Below are 27,630 nucleotides of genomic sequence, written 5' to 3' on the forward strand. Positions count from 1 at the left end.
TTGATCTAAACAAGGAGGCTTTGTGTGACTTTATAATTGCTTTTATCTGCTCCTCTGTCTCCTTTGGATTGGAGGGTTTGTTTTTTTAGTTGTGACAACTGATAAATCATGTTTGCAGGAATATTTGTGAACACGTACACTGTATAGAGTTATTGTGGAATTGTTCTTGTGGAATATATACCTGGTGTATGTATACATGTGAGAATCATCCTCATTTATGCACTGGAGTTATTTCCTCCGCCCCCCAGTTTATCTTGTTTAGCAGGTCCTCTGCTGAACTGCCACATGTTTTTATGTTGCCTTTCTGGAAAGTCTTTAAAAGCAGGTTCAGGAGGTACCCTCTGGTACATATACAATCTTATCATCTATCTTCTATCTATCTATCTATCTATCTATCATCTATCTATCTATCTATCTATCTATCATCTATCTATCTATCATCTATCTATCTATCTATCTATCTATCTATCATCTATCTATCTATCTATCTATCTATCTATCTATCTATCTATATCTATCATCTATCATCTATCATCTATCTAATCATCTATCTATCATCATCTATCATTTCTCTCTCTCTCTCTCTCTCTCTCTCTCTCTCTCTCTCTCTCTCATCTTCTATCTATCTATATCAAGGGTCAGCAACCTTTTTCAGCTGTGGGCCGGTCCACTGTCCCTCAGACCATGTGGTGGGCTGGACTATATTTTGGGGAAAAAATAATGAACAAATTACTATGCCCCACAAATAACCAAGAGATGCATTTTAAATAAAAGCATACATTCTACTCATGTAAAAACACCAGGTAGGCCCCACAAATAACCCAGAGATGCATTTTAAATAAAAGCACACATTCTACTCATGTAAAAACATGCTGATTCCTGGACTGTCTGTGGGCCGGATTGAGAAGGTGATTGGGCCTCATCCGACCTGTGGGCCTTAGGTTGCCTACCCCAGAACTCTATCTGTCTGTCTGTCTGTCTGTCTATCTATCTATCTATCTATCTATCTATCTATCTATTATCTGTCTATCTATCATCTATCTATCTATCCAAGCCTCCCCCCCCCAAAAAAAAATCCTGGTTACGCCCATGTATCTACCTTCTTATAGTAGTTTAGTTTTCCCTCTCATCCATACTTTGTGCCAAGTACCAAAAGCACTGCTTGTGAAACAGGACAGAAGGAGCCCAGCCCAAAGTTAACCCTTAATAACCCTTTGATTTTGCAGTGCTTGGAGCTCTTGTGTTCAATGGTGGCCATGTTTCTTTCTCATTGGGAGAGCTAGAATCCACCAGCAAATAATGTTGATGTGTCTTGACTGCTTTGCGCTGCCCCCCACCCCTCAAAAAACAGTCGTGCTTATTGCTTTTGTGACTCTTGTGGCGTAGCTATAGCTAAAGACTGTTCTTCTGATAGTGCTGAATCTAATAATGTTGTTTTATTTGTGTTTGGGTTTCTTTTCTTTCTTTAGCAACAAGAGCAAGACCCCACAAATCTTTACATCTCAAACTTGCCCATTTCCATGGACGAACAGGAGCTGGAGAATATGCTGAAACCCTTTGGACATGTCATTTCCACCAGAATATTAAGAGATGCTAATGGCGTCAGTAGAGGAGTCGGCTTCGCCAGGTGAAAACCTTGTTCTTCCTGACTTGTGTGCAGGAGTTCTTTCTCTTCTTATTATGTGCTCTGGACTTTTTGCAAGTGCTGTCTTTGCTCTGAGATCTCTGAGAGGAGGAGGAGGAGGAGGAGGAGGAGAGCTTTATCAGATTGTGTGGCTTTGCTTGAAAACACCGTTTATTTTATTTAGCAAAATGACAGTAAAATAATCAGGGATAATTAGATAGCAGTTCAATTTCAACACTAATAAGAATAAATGCCATTCTGTCCAAGCTCCTGTATATGATTATGCTTGATATTTCTTAATTTAACGACAGGAAAATCAGAAAGCGGGAGTGTAATCTGAACTAGATGGGGTCTGTAGCCTCCCTGTAAGGAACTTGGAAGATAGTGCTATGACTTAGAGCAATATCATGAAGTTGAATGTCTGTGTTGCTACATCTGCAAACAAAGGGAAGTCATCCAGTCCCAGCTAATCTCTTTCCCAGAAACAAAAACTGCTTATAAATATTCTACAGGAATATACAAGTATACTCTAGAGTTATGCTCCATCAAGGAACATTAACATATTCTCCACCTTGGCTTATGTCACCACATAATTTGACAGGCATCTAGAAGACTTGCCTGAAGAGTTTAATAGGAGATGAAGTTGCTAATACTAATGTTCAGTTTTCATTTCTTGAGCCAAGATGCTGGAAATTGATAGCGCTTTTACCTCTTTTTGCTTCTCTTTTGTGGATTGTAATAATTGATAACCAACAGCAGAACGTGTTCTTACTATCTGAGAAATGCCAGAGAAACTAGGCACCGTGGGTTGTTTTCAGCTAATTAATACTCAGAGTAGACCTACTGAAATTAATGAGCCCAAGTTCGTCATGTCGATTAACTTCAGTGACTCTACTTTGAGTAGGACCAGCATTGAATTCTACCCTTTATGTCTATAGTTAAGTTGGACTGTAGACTGGTGAGAATGAACATTTGATTTAAAAAATGGCTTTTCTCTCTTTTTTTGTGCTTTACTATGCACACACATAACATACTGGATCCTGGAAAGAAGTTTTAGCATCATGCACGAAAGAACAAAATAATGCTAAAATTCTAAACATGTTTATACTAGGAGTTATTATTTTGTCCCAGCAAATACATTGATTATTTTGCTGCTGCTGCTGCTGCTGCTGCTGCTGCTTCTTCTTCTTCTTCTTCTTCTTCTTCTTCTTCTTTTTTTTTTTTTTTTTTTTTTTTTTGAGTGTTCAGGGTCAACATCAAAGCTAATAAGAACCTGTCTTTTAAAAAAAGGTGCTTTGTGGGGGCAAGGCAAACCCATACGATCTCACGTTGGGTTTTGGAATATCTGGGCTGTGCAATCTGTATTAGCCTGTTTTTGATCTACCGTGAAGGCAGGACTTGGGTCCCCAGATGTTGTTAGACTACAACTTCCATCATCCCTGAGCTCTGGCCTTGCTAGCTAGGGGTGATGGGAGTTGTAGTTCAACAACATCTGAGGACCCACAGGTTGAGAAAGGCTGGGTTAGGTAGATGGATGGGATTCAGTTAATGAATCTATTTGATCCCCCAAGAAAACCTTTGGCAGATGTGCTCATCTATATAATGTGTGATCTATGGCTGTTATACAGCACAGGCAGACTGGCCAAAAGTGTCTTGTAGGAAAAAAAGCACATCTGTTTTCACTAAAGATGCAAGTTTCTCAAAATGTTTGAATATAGTCTAGACACCACTTTTTTTTAAAAAAAAGTGATGATACTTTCATTTTACGTCATCACTTTTTGCTGCTTTTCTTAAAATGCAGAAAAGAAAATCTGTTAATCAGAAGGCAGAAATGAAAAGCAAAAGAACTGTTGTCATTCACAAAAATGATTTGCGTGGAATTTGTTTTTGCTGAAAGCAAAATCACGCTGCTTTAAAGAACCCCTCGTGGCAAGGGACTTCCGATGAACAAGTAAAATGGTAGCAGCTATTTCATGCGTATCTGTGAGATGCAACATATCTTAGTCCATCATGAGCAAGGCAGGTTTCCCCTGTGCTAATAAGGTGTCATAAGTTAATAGGCATTGTGATTTCACCTTTTGTCCTTGATGCAAAAGAACGTTGCTGTGAAGAAGATGTTAAAATAACAGGGTCTGCATTCAAATGGCAAAACAGACTGAAGGATGAGGCTCTATTGCCTCCTCCCAGTGAATTCATTAACTTGCCTTATTATACATTTGCTAAGGGGAGATGCATATTTGGAACATTAACTTGCGCTTGAAAGCTTCAGGTTTTTTTTCCACAGGAATGAATTTAACAGGGACTGGGGAGGGGAGGAGATGACAAGGTGGAATATACACTTTCAGAAGCACCAAGTAACACAAACTGTGTTTCCATGAAGTATAAAGGCAGCCAACGCTGGGGGTTATTCTGGGATGTGTGCCTTGCCTGCTGTGTGGTCGAAATGCTCTTTGTGTACATGGAAAAATTCAAGGGCTGCCCAAGATATTTTGCTGCTTGAGATGACCTCTGTGGCCAGGACGGTTTTATACCAGCTGCAACAATTACAGGACCACAACAGCCTGACCTCAGTGGTCCCTGCATTGATTGTCTCAAGCCTTGATTACTGTAACATGCTTTTTGTGGGGCTGCCCTTGTATTTGGTCCAGAAGCTTCAACTTGTGCAGCATGCAGTGATTGGACAGCACACACGGGCAGATTACTGCTGAGAAAGCTCACAGGTTGGCAGTTTGCTACCTGTCCAGGTTCAAGGTACTTATGTTAATTCACAAAGACCTAAGTAGCTTAGACCCAAAGTGCCTTAGGTAAAGGTAAAGGGACCCCTGACCATTAGGTCCAGTCGTGCCCGACTCTGGGGTTGTGGCGCTCATCTCACTTTATTGGCCGAGGGAGCCGGCGTACAGCTTCCGGGTCATGTGGCCAGCATGACTAAGCCGCTTCTGGTGAACCAGAGCAGTGCACAGAAACGCTGTTTACCTTCCCGCCGGAGCGGTACCTATTTATCTACTTGCACTTTGACGTGCTTTCGAACTGCTAGGTTGGCAGGAGGAGGGACCGAGCAACGGGAGCTCACCCCATCACGGGGATTCGAACCACCGACCTTCTGATCAGCAAGTCCTAGGCTCTGTGGTTTAACCCACAGCGCCACCCTTAAGGACCCTCTGATTCCTTATGTCTCATCTCTGTCACTGAGGTCCTCCGATGGGGCACTTCTACTGGTTCCCCATGCCCATGGGATTTGGTTGGCTTTTACGAGGCACTGCATCCTTGGTGTGTCAGGCCCTGCCCTGCCAGACTCCCTGCCCGTAAATTTTGGGCAGGAAAAACCCCTCCCTTCTTTCCCATGTATTTTGAAAATTATATTGTTCAGAAGGGCTTTTGCAAGATTATTTTTCTCTTTTTGACCAATCAGTATTTATCGATGGTTTGTTGATTCTTGTAATGTTGCTTTTAGGGATGCCTTTTCCCTGATTTTATTCTAATATATTAAATACCACATTGATACATTTTTATGGAAGTGCCGATTGTAAATACATAAAGTTCACAAAGACAAAACATTGCAGAAGCAGGAGATTGAGGGCAGGGGATAGTTCTGCTACCTATTGCTCAGAGCTACTTCACAGCTTATGCAGAATAAAATTACAGCACGTAAGAGGACAAAGCTGCACATTATACTAAATCCATAGTGTGCAGCTAGGTGTGTTTTTTCTTTAATTACAAGCAGAGTTGGAGAGGGAGGAAGGGAGGGAGAGTAAGACTGCAATTGGGTTTGTTACATGTATGGAGCAGAGAGTCATAGCCCTTCTTTTCCCAGCCACAATCTGGATGAAAATCACCGTCCATTTGGCTATAAGGCTTTGAACGAAGTTTCTGTTGGCGCCAGCACACAAATCTAAGAAAGATGTATTGATTTATCCTCAATATTGATTTATGGATCACCTTCTAAACAACTGTCTCAAGCAGTATATGCTGAAGATGATTAAAAACAGTTAAAAACGCAACTCGCCGAGGGCTTTGCAAAACCGATTTGTTTGTTCCAATAAATACTTCCCTCTTCCAGCTCACTAACCTCAGAAATACCCACTTGCATACAGAATCATTATTGGGTATATGCGGACTTCTTTTTAAAGGTGCTAGGTGGAAACACAAAACACGTGTGTAAGTACCTATTGGCTTTAAAGCCACACCATCTTCCTCCCCGCACTGGGAAGCAAGATCTCTAAGCAGTGCAAATCCCATTGAAAGATGAGAGTGCATCTTATGATCTGAAATTGTATTATAGGTGCGTCATCATGTCCTCCACTGGGAAACATATCCCTAAGCAGTAGAATCTCCATTACAGGACATGGATTCGAGTTTTTATCACTAATGTAGAAAGAGCTGTTGTTCTTGATAAATGACAGTTACGGACAACTAACTTTCATTTTCTGAAGCTGTTTCTTAATGATGGAAGTTTGCAGAAGTAGTAGGCGCTATAACTTTTATTTTGGGGGCGGGGGGCTGACGTCTTGTATCTTAAATTGACCTTCCAAAATTCACCCCCAAGTGACATTTTATAGCAGACTCATAAAGCTCTGAAAAGAGAGAGAGAGAGAAAGGGAAAAAATGAGGGAAATGCTTACAGCCATACACTCATCTCTTGCAGTGCTAGCAGGTACCAGTATAATACTTAAACTGAAAGGCAACATAAATCAATCAGTGCCTGGCTATGTTTTATGCTACCCATTTCCCTGCTCAGGAAACACTAGTAAATGTGTTGAACATAAACTGCTTTAGAACAATATTGCTATATGGGGCACGTAGCTATGTCAAAGGTAGAAATTCAGTTTTTCCTTATTTTAATTTTTGTAAAGGCCACACCTCTGCCCAGCCAGGGGGCATACACATTTGAAAGCTTTGGCCCTATATCAAGGGTGCTTTAAGCAGCTCCTGACATATTTCTAGTCAGAAATAATAATAATAATAATAATATTATAATAATAATAATAATAATAATAATAATTATTATTAATACCCCGCCCATCTGGCTGGGTTTCCCAAGCCACTCTGGGCGGCTTCCAACACAATATTAAAATACAGTAGTCCTTCAGATATTGAAAGCTTCCTTAAAATATGATTGTACAGGTCATCCCTTTGAGAATAGAATGGTTGGGGGGGTGCTTCTTTTACACGCCTTATTGCAGGCAAAGGCAAACTCAGCCCTCCCAGATGTTTTGAGACTACAATTCCCATCATCCCTGACCACTGGTCCTGTTAGCTAGGGATGATGGGAGGTGTAGTTCCACAACATATGGAGGCCGAGTTTGCTGATTGGTCTCATCATCAGGTTTTGGGTCCCCCCCCTCCTTTTTTTAACTAGGTCTCATGCATACACGTGTAGCTAGATCAGACATTTAACAATCACTGTACATTTTGTGAGGCCAAATGAATGGATCTTCTCCGTTGTTTGCTTTTAAGTATCATGGCAAGTTCTGAAGTTTTTCAAATCCCAAGAGCAATAATAAGCTAGAGGTACAGACTTGGGATTTGGATCAGGATTAAAAAACATTTTGTCAATTTATAAGGATGTTACTTATACTGTACTTTTAATGGAAAAGGAAAGGAAATTGGAATAATATATTTTGTATGGCAGTGAAGGAAAATTACACAGTTGTTCCACTAACCTATTATTTTAGGCTTCCAACGTTTTGCTAGCAACTCATTTAATCATCTCATTATTTTTGTAATACATATTTTGTCTTTTTCATTTGTGGTTTGAATTAATTGGCATAATGATCATGTACAGTTGACTTAGTTCCATAAGGTCTCTGCATGTAGTATTTATTTTTGTTATCTTTGTTCAGGCTCCCTATTACTTTCATAATTCTTAATGACCATGTTGGGTCAATTATGGTTTCCAGCGGAACCAATATCCACAGGATATTCTGAATATATATATAATATTATCCCTAACACAAAGATTGTGACTGGCATTTGGCTTAAATTATCAACATGGAATGTCTAACTTTCAACACTTATGTTTTATAAGCATTATCGGTACACAAATTCACAGCGGAAACTTTCACTAAAGTAATATTTCTTTGGATGTTCCTGGTATTTTTCTCAATTTCTGTGAGCCAGAGAGGCATTGACAGTCACTTTCTTTGAAGCAGCTGCTGCTGATTATATATTTATTTTTATCCTGCCTTTTCCCTTAATGGGACTCAAGGTGGCTTGCAGACAAAATAAGAACTGCTAAAAACATGGGGAAAACAATTAAGCACTGATAGAATTAAAACTACCTGTCTGTCTATATATGATATAGCTTGCTTTTTGAGTCAGGGCTAATTCCCATGAAACTTTGGGCATATCTGTGAATTGAAGCTACTGATGGTCTGCTTGTGATGAAGAGATCTCAGGAGGTTGCCTTGTTGACCATATCAAGCACATCTGCGGTCTGCTGCGTTTGGTAGGTCACCACAAGCTCGGGCAAAATAGCATTCCAAGGTGTGCCACCACCCGTAGCATTTTAAAGGAAGACACCACTGATTTGATCTGGAATCTTATGTTTGAAAAGCTTGCGCACTATCCTACAAAGCCTGTGATCTATGGTTCTTCCAGGGCCAACATCAAGTTTCAAGAGACCCTGGGCAAAGTACTGTTGTGGGACTCCCTGGAAATGAGGGCCCTCCAGCAGCAGCAGCAGCAGAGGCTGGCCCCACATGCCCATTCCCACTCCCAACTCCAGAGGCAACAGGATTACTGGGTAGTGGTACATAGCAGTGCAGACCTTGAAGAACAGGCCCACATCATTGGACTCCCCAGCACATTCACCAGTAAAACCAAGCCCCTCCCCGGACAACTGGGAAACACTGGCCTGCGAGTGCTCCAGTTGGAGAACAGCCTTTACCAAAGGTGCCTTGGGCTTTGAAGATGCTTGAACTCAGGACGAAAGGGAGAAACGCGCTAAGAGGAAGGCACGATTGGCAAATCCACACCGTGATCAACTCCTGCCCGGAAACCAATGTCCCCACTGTGGAAGGATGTGTGAATCCAGAATTGGCCTCCACAGTTACTTATGGACTCATTGTTAAAAACGTGTTTATGGAAGGCAATCTTACTCAGCTACGAGTGATCGCCAAAGAAGAAGAATATTAGATGGGTGCCTTCTCTCTTGTCTTTCCAATGCCTGTTGAAGACCTTTCTTTCTCTTGTCTTTCCAGTGCCTGTTGAAGACCTCTTTCAGCAAGCCTTTTTAAGCTGAGATATTTCCCAGTCTGCATCTGGAATTGTTTTTATGACATCTTTATTGTTTTATCACTTGGACGTTTGCCGCCCTTTGTGGGATATAAATTTAATGATAAATAAATAATCCGCACAATGTAACAACTGTCGTGTATACATTATGGGCACACATTATAGCGATGGAATTTAAATGATGCAGGTGAGTCCAGCCACACAGGACTGACAGTTCAAGGTCAGTGCTCCAGCCAAGGCCGCCCCAACCCAACAGTAGTATTTATTTATATTTTATTTATTTATTAGATTTATAAACTGCCCTTCATAATAAGATCTCAGGGTGGTTCACAAAATATAATAGTAGTTGTAGTGGAACCATGACAGCCTAGAATCTGTGCTAATGGCAGCCCTGCATTACTGGATTCTGCCAAGCCATTTAAATTTTCTCACAATGCAATACCCTCTATGCGAGCTCTTGTTAACACTGGGCCAATATAAATATTTTTAAAGAGATAGGTAGGTAGGTAGGTAGGTAGGTAGGTCTGCAGAAGCACAGTGGTGGTCAGTACTTTTGAATACTCAGTATTCATTATATGTGTTAGACATTTTTGCTCACTGGATGGGTTTCTCGTTCACTAATGAAATAGCTTACATATGTTAGCTTCTGTAAAATACAGCAAAAGTATATTTTAGAAGAGTATATTCTGGGAGGGAAATGTGTATATGCTTCTGCTGGGAGATATATAAGGTAGAAATATGTTTCGCAGAGTGGATGTCATACTGGTAATTCAGCAAGCCGTGTCCCATATAAAGCAATTGCAAATATATCTCTGGCATTCAAGCGGACCCAGCGGAACGTGTGAATTTTCGTGTTGCGATCTGAAGCCAGGCTTAATGTGTCGTGGACTGCCTGCTACAACATTGTTCTAGGTGGCTCCAAAGGATTCAGGTAACGTGGAAGAAAAATGGGCCCAGTTGTAGCTATTGAGCACTGTGCTTGAAAGGAGTATGTCGCTACAGCTTTGTCTATTGTGCTTCGTTTTCAGATGGGATTTGATAATGCTAGTGTCTGTTTCAAGTGAAGTGTGTGCCAGATTACAGATAGCTAGCCCTAGCATTTGAAAGCTGTTAATTGTGGAACTTGAGAAGAAAATGAACTCATTCTTTCTGAGGTGGCTATTCAAAATCTGGGCCTCCCCACTTTTTTTTGTCATTCTAGAGCACTGTGGGCTTCACTTTTATTTTCTTCCCACATAAAATGCACAGAGCATACAGACGCTCTTTCATTTGGCAGCCTCTCCCTTGCCTTCTTTGCTTGGGAATACTTTTGGGTTGTTAAGGATGTGCCCCCATGTATTAAAATGAAATTGTCACTGCTGTGTGGTGCAGCGTAACATGGTTTGACACTCCACGCCCGCAGCTACAGAAAACAGGCTTTTATTGCATTTATTCTTTCAGAGACAAGAGTCTCTATAGATTTGCTGCCGACGTACGCTTAGTTAAATCTGAATGAAGCCAAAGTGAACAATCTTCGGCATCAGTCGTTTTGTTCTTTGTCGAAAGGTCCATAGCCCACGTGGTTGTGGCAGCATTTAAAAAACAGGTGTACAAAAGACTGCAATGATTACAAGTCAAGAGGGACAGTTTTAGTGCCTCCTCCTGAAATAAAGTAACATGCATTTTGATACCATTAAATCATCCCCTATTCACATTTTCCAAACTGCCTCTGAAAACCGCTACAGGAGAATGCAAACCCCGTGTTGACACTCTGGAGAGCATCTTCACACTCCAGAAGAATGCATATTACCATATCGCATATTTTTGAGTTTTTGGGTCAGCCTTTGGGGGCTGTATGTTAATGCACTGTGGAAGGAAGCTGAGGCAAGCTACGTGAAAATATATTGAGTTTATAGCAGTTTTCTTGCTGGAGGCGCAGCAAGCTGGGGGCCAAAAAATCAAGTGGCAGCCAGTATTGGGAAGAGAGAGAAAATGGAAAAGGTTGATACATGTTTGCAATGTTGGAACTTTCTATACTGTCCCTTTAGCATCATTTCTTTGGGGAAATCCTACCAGATCTTCTTTCAGAGACAGATATGAGTTTTCGATTTTCACAGCTTGGTATGGCTGGTCTGCTGGGGATGGAGCTTTTAAGCAGAAATGGGCTGATAGCAGCTCCCTTTTATGAGCAGTGTGGATGAAGTATGTTTTAAGGTTAGCCAAGGCGTTTTGAGGGGATTTAAAAACTTTTTGGGGTGTTAGAAGTATGTGACCAGGGTAGGCAACTGGAATTGATTTGAATTGATTTGTTAGTATATATTGTGTTTTTGCATACAAAGTGTAAGTTTGGAAAAGGGGACAGGGGCACCGTGAAATCAATTGGATTCACACAGAATGTTATGCAAGTTGCTTCAATACTGAGCCCAAAGCACAGAACCATGCCTGGTTTCAGTACCAAATTTGAAAATACAGTGGTACCTCTGGTTACGAACTTATTAAATTCCGGAGGTCCGTTCTTAACCTGAAACCGTTCTTAATCTGAGGTACCACTTTAGCTAATGGGGCCTCCTGCTGCCGCCGCGTGATTTCTGTTCTCATCCTGAGGTAAAGTTCTTAACCCGAGGTACTACTTCTGGGTTAGCGGAGTCTGTAGCCCAAAGTGTTTGTAACCTGAAGTGTTTGTAACCCGAGGTACCACTGTAATGGTTTTCATCACAATCCCTATTTGCATGCTAACTAAAGGTGGCTGGGAAACAGAGAAGATCAGGAGGGGAGGAGGAAATGAAGATCTCCCTCCTCTGAGCGGAAAGTGCAAAATGTGGTGTTGAAGGAAATTTGGTGCTTCCCTCTCGTGGAAGTGGAAGTGTGGTACCCAGGTAGATTCAGCTAGCAGAAAGCTTTTTGTGACCGTTTCTTCTGGAGAATTGGACCTCTGAAGTATAGTGGGAGGGGAATTACTGTCAGATGCAGAACAAGACAATCATTTTGGCCTCAGAAAATGAGAAATGCAAAGTTGGTAAGGGGGTAAGATTCCCTCAACCAACTTGCTACTTCAGTCTCTCAGAGCTTTTCTTCAGACAGCAAAAAATTGCAGGAAGGACCAAAATGTCTGTTGGGGGGGGGGTTGTTTTCCTCAGGAGAAACCGCTCCCATAACAACTACTGCCATTTTGAAAATTAGAATCCTTATGTTTTGTTCCAATGGACTGATTTAAATCTTTTTTAAAAGTTTAAATTTAAAATATTTTCCCCAATTTACCCCGGCTGATTTAACTTTCCCTTCTGTATTGCTTGTATTGTGGTTGAGGAAGTTTAGTTGGGTGGGGGGGAATATATTATCCCAACTGAAGGTCTTACCAGGGAGCATTTCATAATGGTGATATTGTCTGGGAAACAGAGGGTCACTTATGAAGGGGGGACGTGCATACCCCCCACCCCATTTCTCCTGAATGCAGGATGCCAGGAACACCACAGCCCATTCAAAGTTTATTGTAGCCTGCACCTCAGTAAAACATGTTTTTAAAATGCCAAAAGTAGCCAGTTTCCCTTTGAGGAAAAATTGCAGCGTTTGAGACTTTTTAATAAAATATTGTGCATGTTGTAGGAAAAGTGGATAGGGAAAAGTCTCTCTCTCTCTAATAATAATAATAATAATAATAATAATAATAATAATAATAAAAAAATAATCTGGGGCCATCCAGTGAAAATGAATGCCGGAAGATTCAGGGTAAACAGAAATAATTCTTTGCACTGTATATTTATAGCATGCACAGTACACTTTTAAAGCACATGACTTCCTCAGAATAACGCTGGAAATAGTAGCTTCCCCTTCACAGAGTTATAATTCCCAGTCCCCTTAGCAGCCTACAGTTACCAGGGTTCTTTGCAGGAAGTCATGTGCTTTGGATGCACATAGTAAAAGTCTAGCAGGAACTGAAAAATGAGCAGCCAGTGGGAAACGAAGAGGAAGAAAACTGGGGGTGGGGAGATAAAATGTTAAAATATTTTCGAAATGTCATTTGAAAATTGAGCAGCTAATAAGGGTGGGAAGAGAAAAGTCAAGATGGCCGGTTGGGGAGTCATTTTTTCAATCTGAATTAATGAGAGGTCAAATTTGTAAAAATAAAAATAAAAATTTGGAAAGCAATAAAAATCAAACATATTAAAAATAAATGTGCTTTAAAAGTATTGTGTGGAGGATGAAATTAATGGACTATGCGGAACTTGATAAACTAACGGGAAGGATCCGAAACCGGCGGGACCAGAAGTTTACTCAGGACTGGAGTAAATTTACGGATTATTTGAAAAGTATTTGTGATGATCAGACGACGTTTGTAGGTTTGCAAGAAGCTCTGTGAGGAATAATATTAGAAATATTGCAAAAATGAAGAAGGAGATAGGATATGTTAAAGATATAAAGGCAATATTAAGTTAGGAAATGCGTAAGAAGTGAACAAGACGGAGGATTATCAGAGGTGCTGATGGAAGTCCAATAAGAATGTATTTGTGATAAATTGTGTGCTGTGTTTTATAATTTTGTATTTTAAAACATATATATATGTATGTATTGTGTGGATTTGAAGGGAGTGACGGCCACCAACTCGGATTGCTTTAAATGGGGATTAGGCAGTTTCATGGAGTATCTGTAGCTATTAGTCATTCTGATTATGTACTACCTCCAGTTTTAGAAGTTGCTGGAGAATCCCTGCATGTGGGATTCCCATAGGCATCTGGTTGGCCACGGTGAGATCAAGATCCTGGACAAGATGGTTCATTGGCTTGATCCAGCAGCCTCCTCCTCCTCCTATGCCCACATGATTTTCAGAACACACACACACACAAAGGTAATGTTGTAAGTGTAACTGACACAGAGACTTGGATGTACAAAACCAATGCATCCAGACAGAAAAGTATCGCAATTCCTGTTAAAGCATCAGTATAATGGAGGCAGGCGGCACGTTTCATTATCAAGTGATATTGCGTGACTTTTTCTTGATACCTGTCATCTGATCGATGTTCCATAATTATTATTATTTTTTCTCTTTCTCAGGATGGAATCTACCGAAAAATGTGAAGTAGTTATTCAGCATTTTAATGGGAAATACCTGAAAACACCCCCTGGTGTGCCAGGTAAGTGTTGTGTGTTCTCTCTGTGTGTGATAAAATATGGAAGCTCCTTTTCCAGAAATGGCTCTTGAGGAGAGTTCTGACTTGACATTTCACATATTGGTCTCTCTCTCTCCAATTTGCATTGAATTTGTGCTGTTGTATGTCTTAGGTCTTGACACCCCCACCTCCACATTAAGTATATTAATCAAACAAACCAAATAAACTGGGTGGGGGAGGAGAAAATGAGAGTGGAGGAAGATAAAGGGGAAATAGATTTAATTCAACCTATGGAATCTCATTACATAGAGAGGTCACTGAACCCATTTCCCACTATCATGAGTTCTTACTTGCCATCAATGTATTTACTGTCCTTTATGCCACAGCGACTGGATCTAATGGTCAGGGCTCCCTTTACCTTTACAGCATTTTAGATTGAGCTTGAATTGCTATAGTGTTTCCTCTTTGTTGCTCACAATTACAGCTTCCCACATTTTTATTTGTTTTTCTTACTGAAATGGAGAGCAGAATGAGAATTCATGTGGGCATGTTTACATATTATGTGCAAAATCTAGGTTGACTTATGTGTGTAAACAGTAGTTACATGTGAATCCTGATGATCGGAATTGAAAAAGTATGTCACCTTCAAGTCACACAAAATGTTGTGTTGCACTTATGGCCACTTGGAGTAGAATATTATTGCTATTATTATTATTATTATTATTATTATTATTATTATTATTATTTGTATACCACCCTTCACCTGCAGATCTCAGGGCAGTTCACAACATAAAATTACAATATAAAAACCACAAAATGCATAGTAAAAATAAAAACAAAAAACCTCCTCCCAGGAGATCAAGGTTGTGTACATCTTGGCAGGTTGTAAACAATAAGCAGCAGATCTTGCCAATAGATTGCACATGATGGTGGTGCAGGGGCCCCAACGCGCCCAGGAAATCCTGTTAGCATCCCTGATGATGGCATCCAACCTTTCAGTGCAGAAAAAATACATCCATTGGAAGAGCCACTCAACCCACCCCACACCCTGGTTAAGTAAATATTAATTAACAATGTATGTGAGTAGATTCACATGTTATCCTAGGGAAACTCAAGATCGGTCACAGAATATTGTGGTACAATTCTACATACAAAGATACCATCAGATGGACATTTCTTGTCTAGCAATTGCAGTAGTTGCGATATGAACCTGCCTAATATCATAGCTACACCCGATGGAAATGCGAAGGATAGCATTGATTTTGAGCAGATTTCCGGTCAACAGAATCCTTGTCCTCTGTAAACAATCTCCCACATCACTCAGTAATAAAATGCTCTTAGCATATGTGAGTCAGCTGGCCGTAAATGCAGCAGCTTTATGACTTTTAAGTGTAGGATTTCCCCAAGTTTTATATGCATAATATTGAATTCAGAGTTCTCATCCAAAAGAAGTGTTAGGTGGAACTGCGCCATGCGTAAATTATCTAGAAACTATGGGCTGTTTTTAAAAAAACAAAAAACTTACATAATGTTACCTACGACCCCAAAATCCAGCATTCATGCTATGGCAGAGCTTCCAGCAGCCAATGATGCTGCAAGAACTAAATTTACAGAGATCATGTTTGGGCTCAGGAACTATTTCAGTGTCCTTTAGCTTTTGGAGAACTGGGAGTGAGTGCAGGGAACTCAACTTCCAAGTTTTGGCTTCTGAACAGGAACTCTAGAGTGGAGGCAAGGAAGGAATAAGGACGAGTGCATCTGTCAAATTATGATTTCTCTCTCATTCCCCCCCCCATCTTGTCTTTACATCTCTATGGGTTTCTACATGGGTTTTCTTTCTTTCTTTCTTTCTTTCTTTCTTTCTTTCTTTCTTTCTTTCTTTCTTTCTTTCTAAAAGAGCTCATGAAAATTCACCAGTATTTTAGTGCAATTTTCTCCTGATATATGCATTAGTGTATTTTGCCTAAAATGCAAATTTTGTAAGCAATTTTCTGTAATGCACTTTTCTATATTATTGTTGCAAATATATATACACATTTTTATGCACATTCTGTATGCATTTTTGCACACACATTACTTGACTGGAGAACTGCATTGCAAAACTCCAAGAGTGGAAATTTTGAAGGATGGCTGGTTTTTTCAGCTTGCATATTATTTCAAGAACTGTCAGTTTGGTAATTTTGCTGTGAATTGTGAACGAAATTTCTGTCCTATTCCTAGCAAGGCCTTGGAATCCCTGAATGGGAGTCAAGCCCTCTTTCTCCTTACATCAGTGGGGACAATGCCCCACATCTTGCAGGTCTAAGCTCCAATCCTATTGGATTCCTAAATGGTCAGCCTTTTGATGGGCAACAAGGATAAGCATTATTAAGCAAGTCAGTACTTAGACGAAGAATGGGGATAAACAGCAGCTCAGCACTTAACACATAGCACTATGATCAGCATTTTGAATAACCATTTTGATTAACATATGAACATATTTTGATTAACATTTGATTAACATATGAACATACCGTTTGGAAAATAGAACCCTTGAAAAGCTGTAGCCCTTGGCAGAACTACATCTCCCATAATTCCATTTTCTTTTCTACCATCGCAGCTGCTGTTGCCGCCACTGTTTAATAAGGCGTGTGCGTTGGGACATGGGGGTTAGCAGAAAAATGGTCCCTGGTTTTTCTGGAAGATCCCAGATCACTTCTGAATTAATCCTACGAGTTTAGGAGAGACCACCCATCTAAGATGCTGAACTCCCTGTTTTAGGAGGTTTGGCTGTCCCCCAATTTCCCAGTTTTTTTAATCACCATTTCTCCTCTGGCAGTCCTCTCATTTATCTGCTTCATATGTTTTCTTCCGCTTAGATCAAGTCTCTTAAGTTTTTCTTGCCTCCTTTTTGTATTTGATCTAGATGCATGGCATTTTTATTGATGTTGTGGTTAGGTTTTCATTTTGTTCCGCAAGTTACCTTGGGCATATCCAGTCTGGAAGTGAAAAGTCAGTATAAAAGTATCTAAATGAGTAATAATATAAAAAGCTGGTGCAGAAAAATAGCAGCCTTGCTGTAGTTTTTTACCCTCTAGTGTCAAGTGGGGAAGAGGCATTTGTGAAGAGCTTTCTCACAAAAGGAGAAATTTGAATGAGGATATATACTGTATAAGTGTAAGCAGATAAACTTGGCTTTTTAATGTACCCTTCAGCTAATCTTCCTGATGGCACCTTTCTGTCTGTTTTGCAAAAAGGAACATTACATTTCAAGATTCCTTTATTAAATGCTTATCTCTCTTCCCCATATAGGTGTGTCTGGGTGCTCTGAGATGCTTATGTAGAAAATATTTTAAAGCAGTTACATTAGCTGTCTGTCATTAGGAAAATAAGGGTATGAAAACAAGAGAAAACTGCACCTCAATTACATGGTATATTTAAATTACAAATGTGCATATATGCTGCCTGCTAGAATTTGATTTTAATGATCACAGATTGGATTGACTGCATATGTGTACATGGTAGAAATCAAACCCTGTTTTTGAATTCTAATTTATCCAGTAGCTTTCTGCTTTCTTCACCCTCAGATATGCTTCTCAGTGGGATATTGTTGTATTCTAAAAATCCCCTGGAAAGTGACTCAGTGAACTCCCTCTAGCCTTGTAAGAGAGAATTGCGGATCTGTAAATATGATTGATTCGGAATTATCACCATTTCATTGATTTGTATAGGGCGAGCATTTGGGTGTAATTACCTAAGCAGGGTGCTGTCAAAATACATCTTTGAGACAGTTGTACTGTATTGGTTATAATACTCCTTAAGAGCTCACACAGCAAAAAAAGAAAGAAAGAAAGACGGAATAAAAGAAATAATAATATTTAAGATACAGTGAAAAGTTATAAATTGCTCCATTCCCTGTTGGTGGGTTTAGCTTGTCCTTTACTTCCTCCAAGACGAGAGGGAGGGGAAAAGGTTAAGTAGAAGTTTCTTTATATTCATGTAGTTTCCCCTCACAGCTTCTACTCAATTTATACATCTCTGTAATAAACCTGGATTTATGCCTCTCAGCAAAGATAGAAGCATTATGCTTTATCCACCTCCAGGCAATTACTGATCTTCCTGCATGGCGAGGCAAAGAGAATCAAGTCTCCCGGTGTATTTGGAAAGGCACAATCAGAGTCTGAAAATTATCCTCCCAGTGCCGCAATAATTGGCATGAAAGGGAAAATGGGCTCTAGTTATTGCTGTGACCTCTTTATGAATTTAAGTAGGAAATTCGGAAACTTGAGAGCATGAGACAGAGGGATATGTGTGTGTAAATAATAATAATACAGATATATATCAGTTTTTGGATATTAGCTGATATACTGACCAGCTGTCTGGCTGCGAGAAAAGATTTACCAATGAGTCAGAGGTTAAATACAGTTGCTTCACACTTTTCACCTGAATTCCTAGCGGACTGTTAGAAGAGTCTGTACAGAATGGAGCAGATTTCATGTTTGGGGAAACATCTTGTTTATTCCAGGTTTCCTCTCCTACTTGCTAACGAGCCTTTTAATGGAAACATGTAACCTTTCCAGTAGTGGATTTGACTCATTCCCCTCACGACGGACAGTTTCTCCCAAAGTTCTTTTTGCTTTTTTGGCTTTGATCGCTCTCAAAATATGAGAAACTGGAGGGACAATAATAAGCAGCACCAAATATACCTTCCTTTTTTAAAACAACAACAACCTGTATTTAAATTGAACAAGAATTGCTATGTTTATCCATATCATGCCCTCAACGAGGCCCTTTTGGTATTGATATTGAAAATCCATCTCATCCGGTTTTGGACATTTAATTTTGCTTCATGTTCTTTCATAAGCTTGAATATTTCTCTTAGGCCTCTTAATGCCTTCTTCTGCTTTAATTATTGTTCCTAAGAAATAGCTTCAAAATGGGAAATTACACACTTAAGAGCAATATATTTCCTTAGAAAGAGTAACTGAAATAAAACTTAATATCCTGCCAGAAGATTTACTAGGAAGTTCTGTACTAGTAGCATCTTAGTTTTTTATTTTCTTATCCTTAGAAACAAGAAGCTTTTCTCCTTTTTTTGCACATTTCTGTCTTCCTGCCTCTCACCCTAGCTGTTCAGATTGCTGTTTAATAGCAATACATTAGGAAGAATTACCATGAAGGACATCCTACCAGTTCTCTCTCCTGGAGGTAGTTTTCTTCTATATTCTGACATATCTAACAGTTTATCCTCTATCCATACCCATTATGCATCATAATACTTTAAAAACCACAGCTTACACATGGGTTATGTTCAGCCAGTTCTGAGGGCATTCTGGCGGTTCCATTACTGCAAAAAGTGAAGTTACAGGGAACCTGTGGAGCACCCTCCCATCAGAAGTCAAAAAGCAAAACTTTTTGTAGACATCTGAAGGCAGCCCTGTTTTGACAAGCTTTTAAAAATGTTTGAGGTTCTGTTTTGTTCCTTTATATTTTGTTGGAAGACACCCAGAGTGGCTGGGGTAACCCAGTGTGATGGGTGAGGTATAAGAAATAAATTATTATTATTATTATTATTATTATTATTATTATTATTGCTTATATCCTGCCCTTCCTCCTCAAGGAGCCCAGGGCTGTAAACAGACATACAATTCCAAATCAAAAGCAAAGCAGAAACAGATTAAAACATTCTTTAAAAATAAAAAAAAATAAAAACATACTTCCAATTCAATGATCTCAAGTTTTGCCAGGAACATTATTCAATGATGGCACCTGCTCAACACTGAATCTAAGCATTTTCTGCCTAAACTCTTTGCCAGTCAAATCGGCAAATTGCTTTATTCCCATTGTGTTGTAGGTGTGTTTCCCTTGTGCAGCTTCACAGTTGTGTTATTCAGTTGTGTTGTTCAGTTACTCTCCCAATACATACATACAGTTCCATTTGTAACTGCAGATTGTATGGAACGGGGAAGTTTGGTCTAGCTGTAATCTCCATATTGGTGCAGAATTCAGTGGACAGGTTGCTCATAATTTTGAGTATATTACACTGATTGTGTCCCAAATGCACTGGCTGTCAATTAGTTTCCACCACCCTGCCCTCCCAGAGGGTGAAACCAAGGCAACAGCAGGAGTAAACAAACCAGGCAGGACAAAGTTATGGGATTTAAACTTGGCCACAGCTTTTATTGATTACAGATGTTGGTAGGCTTTGGCACAAGCATTGGGTATATATCCATTATCAGCCTCCAGATGGAGGGCCGACACTTAAGCAGGGTTGTGCCAGGGGTGGAGGGCCACTTAAGACGTGCATCTGCTAAGATGGCCCGCCTCAGGCAGCTGAGGGAAGCTATATGGCCCATCTGCTCCACTCTTGGCTTCTGGACAGATACTTGCACATAGACTCCTCTAACGTGGTACCTCAAGATTGCACCTGGCTGCTTAAGGCTGGGGTGATAGTTTCTGGGTGGTAGTGTCAATATTTAGGAGGCATTTGGCTCCGCCCCCTGGCTCCTCGCAGCATCGCATGCACAATATCAGGGTGTTGTGGGATGTCACGTGCATGGTGTCACATGGCGTCGCACCCAGGCCCCCTCAATCCTCTTAAGAAGATGGCGCCTCTGTTGTTGTTGGTGTTTTGATGGACTGTAGGTTTTTTTAATTGGATTTTAATTTGTTTTTTCCTTCTTTTTATTGTAAGCTGCCCTGTGGCCTGTGCAAAGAGTGTTATTATTGGTATTAAGAGTGTTGGTTTTGGTATTAAGTAGTATATAACTATGTGAAATATGTAAACCATTGGGTCACTGCAACTTTTGATGACACGCCCTGACACTGTTGGATGGCACGATGACATCACAGGCATGTATCATGGAAGCTATGACAGGGCATGCATGAGGTAAACTGGTTGAATAAAATGCCAGCATTTGCCCTGCTTAGTGTGTTGGTGAGGATAAAAAGGGTGTCAGAAAATGCTGCAAGTACGCCCCATTCAGACAGTCTTGTCTGTGAACATTTTGTACTGAAGGCAATTACTTCATTTTTAACATGAAGCTTCTGCTGCCATCATCTCTTTTTATTCCGTGTGTGTGTGTGTTTTTCTTCTTCTTCTCCTCTTGTATTCTCCTCAGGCTTTCAAGTCATTTTAAAACATTTTGGATTTAAAGCACTGAGGAGTTAATAGAGCTTTAGTTATAAAATATTTACAATCAGAAACTGGATGATATTTCCCAGATTGCATGATCTTTTGAAGTTCAAATATGACTTAGATTTTCTTTTCAAAGAGCTCCTAATGGCTCTCCGTGAATGTCCCCTGACACTGTAAATCAGCTACGTCATATTGAGTCATCTTTTTTTATTATTATCAATCTTCCTCCCCCCCCCCACCTCCTACATTAGTCTTCGTATTAGAGTATTGCTCAAGTTATAACATTTCCCCAGCACTCTCCCTAGATTAGAACAAAACCTTTCCTTGAAGGTTCAAAGGAATGTGAATAATTAAAGTTAAAAAGAAGTATGACACTTTTCAGAAGTTTCCATATTGGAGCCAGTTTAATTGGCTTTCCATTGCAAAAAGAAATAGCTCTCTTCTCTGTATCTCTCTGTCTCTCTCTTACTCTTTCAAAAAAAAAGTGTTCACTTGGCTAGTTATTTAGAAGTAATGATATTTTTTTCAATAATCAATCGAAGTGAACACAAACTCTTTAGCTTTGAAGAGCCAAGAGTCCCATAAGGACAAGACTTTGTCAATGAATATGTAGCAATTGAAAGTCAGCAAGGAACTGTTGATTTGTTGGTGGCCACGTGTGGGAAGAAATATTCCTTTTTATTAAAGATAAGACACAGCCTTGTAGTGACATGATCCCGGAGTTTATCTATAGTCTTTTCAGTGCCGTGCCAGACTCAAGCCTGAGAAAATGAGTCAGTTGCATGGTATGGATCTTGCTGGGGGTGCATCTAACCTGCAGGAAGTCAACTGCAGCTGTGATGGAAAGGTTCAGTTCTTGGACAAAATTATTTACATACTAAGTCTATTGTAAGTTCAGTCCCTTGAGCAGCAATGCAGATAATTTTTACAGCATAAATTATTATTTTTCAAAAACATACCATCCTGTAGAGTTGGAAGACAGTAGGTGCTTGGCCTTTTATTAAGCTATCTGAACAACAGTATCATTTTATACCCAGAAGTTTCTGCCAGATGTTTCAGTGCTCCATCCATTAGGCACCTGTTGTCTTCTCCCATGTTTTAAATTATCTTTTGATTGCTAGTTAATAGATCCCCCTTGGCCACTATTTGTTGCATGTTCCACAATGCATAATTTTGCTACGGGAGTCTCTGTCTCCTACGGTGCTCTGCAGCTTTCTCCTCGAAATATAGATGAGATCCATCAAGGGTGAGGGCAAGAAAGTGTGAAATGAACCACCATCCCAGTGCTGAAAAGTTTGCAATAGTTGAGGATTCACTAGTGCTGAGTAGAAAAGGGAAGGGCTCTCTCACACACACATTGAAGCTAGGGTGATCCTAATAATAATAATAATAATAATAATAATAATTTTTATTTATACCCCACCCTCCCCAGCCAAGGCCGGGCTCAGGGCGGCTAACAAGCAATATTAAAAACAAATTGAATGAATACAACTTAAAAAGAAGATTAAAATACAACATTAAAATATTAAAATGCAGCCTCATCACAGGAGAAGAAAGGAAAAAGAAAGGGGGGGGGGGGAATCAAATTGGCTCCAAGCCAAAGGCCAGGCGGAACAACTCTGTCTTACAGGCCCTGCAGAAAGAAATCAGATCCTGCAGGGAACATTCATAGAAGCTGAATGTTGGAAAATTCAGGGGGAAATAACTTCACTCAGTGCGTAGTTACACTATGGAATTTGGTACCACAAGATGTGCTGCCCGTCAAGATGTGTGAGTTTAAAATGGGAATGTATAATTTTTTGAATGATGCACCTATCAGTGACCACTTGTCTTCGTTAGAATGATTTTTATTAGTTGTTTGTTTGTTTTACACAAAAATTGACATTATTCAGTGTACTTTCAATATAATACATTTTGACTTCTCATCCTTATGTCCGTGATGTTTCTGTCATGGAATCTTTTACCTGCTGCCATAACTGCCATTTCTTTCTTTTTTATTGTATTATAACTTATATCACAATCATTTCTTTATTCTCCTTCTCTGGCCTGTTTCAATTCCTGCTCGCGATTTCATTTAGCTACAGTTCCCCCCTCCCTCAAATAGTCCGAAAAGAACCTTCACTCTTCGACAAAGTTCTTGTCTTTTTGATCTCTTATTTTTATGCTCTCAACTTCGCCATCTCTGCATAAACCATTAACTTTAAAATCCATTCTTCTTTCGCTGGGACTTCTTTCCACTTCTGCGGATACAGGATTCTGGCTATGGTAGCAGCATACATAAACAGCATAGCCATCTCTTTTGGAACCTCTGCCCCTGTAATCCGCAAAAGAAATGTTTCAGGCCTCTTGGGAATGACTATTTTAAACATCCTTTTTTAAAAAAAATGTAGTGACTGCTTGTCTTGATGGTCCTATATCCTATTACCTCCAGTAGCAGAGCCAGTACACTTCTGAATTTCAGTTGCTGGGGGACAAGCGAGAGAGTGCTGTTGTGTTCATGTCCTGCATGTGGATTTCTCACAAGTATCTGGCTGGGCGCTTTGATGTGGTCCAGTAGGGCCCTTCGTACAGTCTTGCAATTTTCATGAGCACGTTATTCTCCCATCAGCACCAACGCTCTACTGGGATGGTTTTTGAGGAGTCCAAAGAACACCACAGTGTTAGCACATTTTGCGGAGGGTGGAGAGAATAATAATAATAATAATAATAATAATAATTTTTATTTATACCCCGCCCTCCCCAGCCAAGGCCGGGCTCAGGGCGGCTAACAAGCAATAATAAAAACAAGTTGAATGAATACAACTTAGAAACAAGATTAAAATACAACAATTAAAATATTGAAAGATTGAAATATTAAAATGCAGCCTCATCACAGGAGGAGAAAGGAAAAAGAAAAAAGAAAGAGGGGGGGGGAATCAAATTGGCTCCAAGCCAAAGGCCAGGCGGAACAACTCTGTCTTACAGGCCCTGCGGAAAGAAATCAGATCCTGCAGGGCCCTGGTCTCATGAGGCAGTGCGTTCCACCAGGCCAGAGCCAGTGTTGAAAAGGCCCTGGCTCTGGTTGAAGCTAATCTAACTTCCTTAGGGCCCGGGACCACTAGGGTGTTGCTATTTATGGACCTTGAGGCTCTCCGTGGGGCATACCGGGAGAGGCGGTCCCGTAGGTACGAGGGTCCTAGGCCCTGAAGAACACAATCCTGTTGCCAAGACGGCCAGGGGGAGACCCCTTGCCTTATCTCTCTGCAGTAAAACATTTCCATTGCCACGATAGATCATTGACTGGAAGGACAGGCATCTTACTTCTTTTTAATCAAGCAGCGGAGAACAGGAATGCATTAACTGCAAGCAGCCATGAGCAACACCCCAAAAGGTATGGTTGGGAGTTTTTCAAAGCACCCGTTTTGCACTCTCCAGCTCAAGTGCTGTTTATGCACTGACTGTTTGCAGCTGCGATCTTTTGACTGGACGCCTGTGGTCCCAATCATAGGATTTCATCATACGGCTGGCTGAAATGCTGAACCATTCAGCGCCATAGTAAAGGTAAAGGGACCCCTGACCATTAGGTCCAGTTGTGACCGACTCTGGGGTTGCGGCGCTCATCTCACTCCATGGGCCGAGGGAGCCGGCGTTTGTCCGCAGACAGCTTCCGGGTCATGTGGCCAGCATGACTAAGCCACTTCTGGTGAACCAGAGCAGTGCACGGAAACGCCATTTACCTTCCCACTGGAGCAATACCTATTTATCTACTTGCACTTTAACGTGCTTTCGAACTGCTAGGTTGGCAGGAGCTGGGACTGAGCAATGGGAGCTCATCCCGTCGCGGGGATTTGAACCGCCGACCTTCTGATCAGCAAGTGGTTTAACCCACTGTGGTTTAACCCTCTGTGGTTTAACCCACGCCATAGGAAATGCCAATAACCTGCAGAAACACACTTATATGTATACATGCAGCGAAAGGCCTTTGTCGAAGCATGGCCACTCTTTCGCAAATGAAAAGTAGCCTTTGGCATGGAAGGAATAGCGACTGAGGAGATCTCTGGCAGGACCAGTTCCGAAAGCAGAGGAGCTGCCATACTGAAAGATCAGCTCTTCGCAGAAGCGGCAAGTTAAAGGCAACACATGTTAGGGATTGCTGGCGGTTTCCAACTTCCTTTGCTTTCTCGTATAAAATACACATCATGAAAATAAACGAAAGGTTGAAATGACTTGGTGGTTGCTATCTTAGCATAAATTGTGTGTGAACGAGTCATAGGGTGGGCTGCAGTGCTTCAGAATTCCATTACCGAGTGAGCTGGTGACTCCTAGCCAAAGTATAGAAAAATTGGTTTAATTTTCATGTCTTCAGTAAGTGTCTAAGTTCCTTCCTGTCTGTAAGCTAATGGCTACATTAATTATTGACTTCAGTGCACCTTAGGGGGAAAATGTTTAGGATATTGGCCAGCGGTGAAGGCAAGAAATTGTTTTAGCAGTCCTCTGAACTGGTCAGACATTTCCAGTTCGTGTGTGTTTATATAAGGGAAACCCCGCCCCACCCGCATTGTTCTTCATGTTATCAGATTTTATCAATATTGCAGTTATTACCATTTTGTAATTGTGTGGTCTTGGATGGCCTCGGTGTTCTAGCATGCTCAATTTAATGTAGAAAGATTAAGAGGTTTAGATGGAGTGAAAATCCCAATCTGAGGGTTATAATTATTATATTTTCCTCACTAGTATTGCGCCCCCCCCCCAAGGCATCTTGCCCTTGGCTAGCCCCCATTCTGAATAGTTGTAAGCATTCTGCACAGAATCATTTCCTTAAAAAATAGTTAATCCATTCAGCTCATTAACATTTTCTTTCTCTTTGTCAAAACTAACAGCTCATATTTCAAAGCTTGTGTATCAGGCTATTTTGTTCTAACTGTCCATTCTTTATTTCCTGCCTTCTTTTGCAGTGTTTGCCTGATTGCTTGGAAGAGCAAGAGGGATGCATTTATTTGGAGATACATTTCTCTGTGTTTTTTTCCCTTTTACTGAATAGTAGCATTATCTTAGGATTCCTGCTTATAGCATTTGCTTATTCCACCACATTATTATTATTATTACTTCTTTCTGTGTGGTTGCGCATAGATGTTGCAGAAACCTAAGCACACTTACTAAGTATTAGAGTAGACGATTGCAATTAATGCTCCAAAGTTAGTCAGCTCTATTGATTTCAATGAATCTACTCTGAATATAGCTGGCATTGGATACAGCCCTGGACACTTGATTTGCCCTACATTTTCAGAATAAAGTACTAGATTGTGCTACAAACATGTGCAGCACCATTTGGAGATGCTGGAACATAGGAAGGTATGCTGCCATGTTTCCTAGCATTTCTAAATTCTGCCAGGCATGTTCAATGAAGGCTGGCTAGCGTGTCTAACAAGAACATTCTCAGTTTCCACCACCCCAGTAACTACCAGGGAAGTGAGCAACAGGAAGCACTTCTGTTCTGCATAGCAGTTCACTTGAGACCGTAGTCAAAGGCTTTATTACTTTGCAAAACTTTTCAATGATGTTCAATTAAAAACATCCAGGTTCTTCATTTCTGGAGTGAAATGGGAGTGGGATATCATGCCCCTCAGAGAACAATCAGAGTGGACCTATCACTATCTGGGAGTGGCCGCCAAGACCGTATAAGACCAGTCCTGAAATCATTGGCTCCCAGTACATTTCCAAGCACAATTCAAAGTGTTGGTACTGACCTTTAAAGCCCTAAACGGCCTTGGTCCTGTATACCTGAAGGAGCGTCTCCACCCTCATTGTTCAACGCGGACACTGAGGTGCAGCGCCGAGGGTCTTCTGGCAGTTCCCTCATTGCAAGAAGTGAGGTTAAAGAGAACCAGGTAGAGGGCCTTCTCGGTAGTGGCGCCCGCCCTGTGGAACGCCCTCCCATCAGATGTCAAAGAAATAAACAACTATCTGACTTTTAGAAGACATCTGAAGGCAGCCCTGTTTCGGGAAGTTTTTAACGTTTGATGTTTTATCATGTTTTTAATATTCTGTTGGGAGCCGCCCAGAGTGGCTGGGGAATCCCAGCCAGATGGGCGGGGTATAAATAATAAATTATTATCATTATCATTATTATACCTTTTCCAATTTATCATTATTATACCTTTTTCCAATTTATAGACCTATCATAAAAATAGCTAAGATGGTTTTAAAAAGCAGTACGAAAGAACATTGGGAAAAGGGGGGTTTGAAACTATACAACATTAATACCTACGGTGGAGACTTTTTCTCCAGCTACAAAAGATTGTCAGAATAAAAATGTATGCAATTTATTTCAGGAAACTGAATATAGTAGGCACACGTTGTATCTCCACAGGAATGCTGTTCCATAGAACAGAGACAAGTTGCTGTGGAGCAGGCTTCTGATATTTTGGGGACTTTAAGGAAAAATTATCCAGCAGAATGCAGTGCCCTGGGTGTATAAGGGATAAGGAGGTCTCTCAAGTGATCTGTCCTCAGTTATATAGCACAACAGGCTATTTCAAGGAGCACAGTGGTCCTGAAACACCATTGCCATCACATTGCCTCTCAGCCAT

At 40.6% G+C, this 27,630-nt stretch overlaps 1 protein-coding gene across 9 annotated transcripts in view; it reads left to right on the top strand.

Annotated features, from left to right (window-relative positions):
* RBMS3 (RNA binding motif single stranded interacting protein 3) overlaps positions 1-27,630 on the top strand; it is a gene marked incomplete at its 3' end in the record, with an annotated part of 764,091 nt that overhangs the window by 607,365 nt on the left and 129,096 nt on the right. For all 9 annotated transcript variants that reach the window (XM_080974855.1, XM_080974854.1, XM_080974853.1 and 6 more), the window contains 2 exons: positions 1,470-1,627; positions 13,889-13,968. In XM_080974855.1, the coding sequence (XP_080830981.1) occupies positions 1,470-1,627; positions 13,889-13,968 (238 nt within the window). The remainder of the gene's footprint in view (positions 1-1,469; positions 1,628-13,888; positions 13,969-27,630) is intronic.

The sequence above is a fragment of the Podarcis pityusensis genome (genome assembly GCF_964106645.2).
Source record: "Podarcis pityusensis genome assembly, chromosome: 12".
NCBI lineage: Eukaryota > Metazoa > Chordata > Lepidosauria > Squamata > Lacertidae > Podarcis > Podarcis pityusensis.